This window comes from Hipposideros armiger, unplaced genomic scaffold (assembly GCF_001890085.2).
Source record: "Hipposideros armiger isolate ML-2016 unplaced genomic scaffold, ASM189008v1 scaffold_94, whole genome shotgun sequence".
Taxonomy (NCBI): Eukaryota; Metazoa; Chordata; class Mammalia; order Chiroptera; family Hipposideridae; genus Hipposideros; species Hipposideros armiger.
In genome coordinates, this window is record NW_017731444.1 from 326,676 (window position 1) to 329,263 (window position 2,588).

The 2,588-nt window shown below is 54.2% G+C and overlaps 1 protein-coding gene across 1 annotated transcript; it reads right to left on the reverse strand.

Annotated features, from left to right (window-relative positions):
• Positions 1-979: 979 nt before the first annotated feature.
• Positions 980-2,283, reverse strand: MRPS26 (mitochondrial ribosomal protein S26). Its single transcript, XM_019645670.1, has 3 exons — positions 2,177-2,283; positions 1,969-2,092; positions 980-1,225 (listed from the first exon to the last, which is right to left on the reverse strand). Exons 1-3 carry the CDS (start codon positions 2,281-2,283, stop codon positions 1,091-1,093), a joined length of 366 nt encoding a protein of 121 aa, XP_019501215.1. The 3' UTR covers positions 980-1,090.
• Between the last annotated feature and the right edge of the window lie 305 nt (positions 2,284-2,588).

Sequence of the window (2,588 nt, forward strand, 5' to 3'; positions counted from 1 at the left end):
ACGTGAGGGATTGTCCATCGTCCCTAAAAGGTTTTCATGTCTTGGTGGTTCCCAGGCCCTCTACAACCTGGGCGAGTTCAGGAAGCTGGGATTCCGTCCTTTTTCCTCTTGTGGTATCTGGGCAAGTTCAAGTAAATGGTGGCAAAGGGGTAGCAGCTCTGCTCAGAGAAACGTTTCTTCAACCTCATTCCAGATGTTGCTTGAGGGCCTGAATAGGGCCATGGATGGATCTGTATGTTCACTTATTTAACCTTGGGAACTTTAATCACAAGTGTTTCTGGTCCAAATGCTTGACAAGCCACAATGACCTTGTGATGTCTGGCTCAACCAGGCCTCTCCTGCCAGCACCCACCTGGTGGGTGGTCCAAGGAAGCTGGCAGTGTCAGGGCTGATGCAGGTCTCTGAGACCATGAGTGGAAAGGGCCACCTGAAGAAATGGGGTCTCTACATGGCCTTCTGTCTTGGGCACACCAGATCCTGGCCAGCAAAGCCCATGTCAAACAGAAACAGGTCTTTGGCCAGTGGTTAGCTTGTGTCTCAGGTACCAGATGATAGCTGCTCCTGGCTGGAGCCCTAAATCCCTAGATCAGGGGTCAGCAAATTTCTGTAAAAAGCCATATAACAAATATTTTAGACTTTGCAAGTCATATAAGTCCCTGTTGCAACCACTCATCTCTGCCATGGTAGTGTGAAAGCAGTCAATGAATGGATGTGGCTCTGTTTCAATAAATCTTTATTTATAGAAACAGGTAATAGGCCAGATTTGGCCCATGACTATAATTTGCCAACCATTGCCCTTGATGATACGCAGATGACCAGGCGACTACGACCCAGTCTGCTCCTCTGTGAGATGGAAACCTCTAGAGTCTGGTGCTATGCTGAGAGTTGTACATGGGGGCAGAACAGGGCACTGTGTGTGGGAGTTTCTGAGCAGGTGGTGGGTGCAGAGACCAGAATATGAGAGCCACACTGGAATGGGTTGAGTGTCCTTTTTCATAAGAAACGACAACTGCTTTATTCCAGGTCAGACGCACCCCTCCCACCTCCATACACACATGGTCCCTGGGCCGGCACTGTCCTTACTGGGCCCTTAGGAGCCCTTGTGCTGCGGCCTGACCACCAGCCCCTCTCTGGTAACGGCCCAGTTGTAGTTCTTCGGGGAGTCCAATGCTTCTTCTACCCGCGCCTCCAGGTTCTCTCGGGTGATGAAGTTTTTTGCCTCCTCCTATTGAAAGAGAGAAGGCCAGCTGAATGTTGCCCCCAGCACATGCCAGCCTGCCCACACAGCCTCTTGGCCATGAGACCCCTGAGGGAGAGGCTCCAGCTCTAGCTAGGGGAGGATGCTTGGAGCCGGGGTCCTCTTTGAGTGCCCCAGTGACCTTTCAGGGGAGTAACATTAGGCAGCCTTGTCACAGTCCTCTTTCTTAACCACCCACTGGACACTTCAGCAGTTGTGACAAGCACAGCAGTTGTGACAACCTAGTGTCCCGGTGGGTGGAATCAGTCCCTCAATGTTACCTGGGTCCCTCTTAATCTCTTTCAAACACCTCCTTCTCCCTCTATTACTTTAATTCAAGTTTCATCCACTCTCATTGGATCACTCCTGCTTTCAAGTCTCACACCTGCCAATCCCAGCTCAAATATTTAACCCTTCAATGACTTGATCACCCAGAAGGCAAAATGCAAACTCCTTGTGGATGGTCCCCTCCCTCAGACACCAGCTTACCACCCACTAGCTACTTGAACACTTTCCAGTGTCAACTCTCACCTCTCGGTTTTGCACCTGCCGGGCACTCTTTCACTCCTCTTCCAAATCCTCACCTGTTATCCCTCTCACAAGACTCAAGGCAGCCCCGTCCTGCCTCGCCACCCCCCGCATGTAGCCAGTACCCCAGGACTCCGATGACAGCCCAGGCTAAGCTCCCAGCCTCCAGCCCCACCCAACGGACATGGGGACATGGGGCTCACCTGCAGCTGCAGCACTTCTTGCTGCTTGAGCTTCACCCAGGCCTCTGTCTCTCGGGCCTGGCGGGCTTTCTCCTCGGCCTGCCGCTGCTCCTGCTCCCGCGCCTCCTGCCGCAGCCTCTCTATCCTGGGAGAGGCGAGAGACAGAGACTCAGCTGGCTGTGTTGCCCCGGTCGGGCCAGGCGGCCCCGCCCCGCCCCGCCCAGCTCACCGTAGCTCCTGCAGCCGCTGGTTCTCCGCCTGGTTCCAGGCCATCAGCTCGCGGTGCTCAGCGGCAGCCTCCTTCGCCTTGCGCTCCGCCAGGACCCCNAGCCACATAGACACCCCTCCTTGGAGTGAGACCCTGAGCAGAGGGACAAGGCTAACGGCACTTGAAGCTATCCCTAGAATGGACACTGTTGATGCTGCACCCAATCTTGCCACAGATGCTGTGTGTATTGGTTGCCCCTGACTTATAGCTGACCAGACTCCGGAGACTGGCCCTCAGCCTATGGGAAACACACACACACACACACACACACACACACACACACACACACACACACACACACACACTGGGATCCTGCTCCACAACTTTGCACACACAAGCTGTTTATCCTGTCAGGTGTGCTCCCTCAGCACCC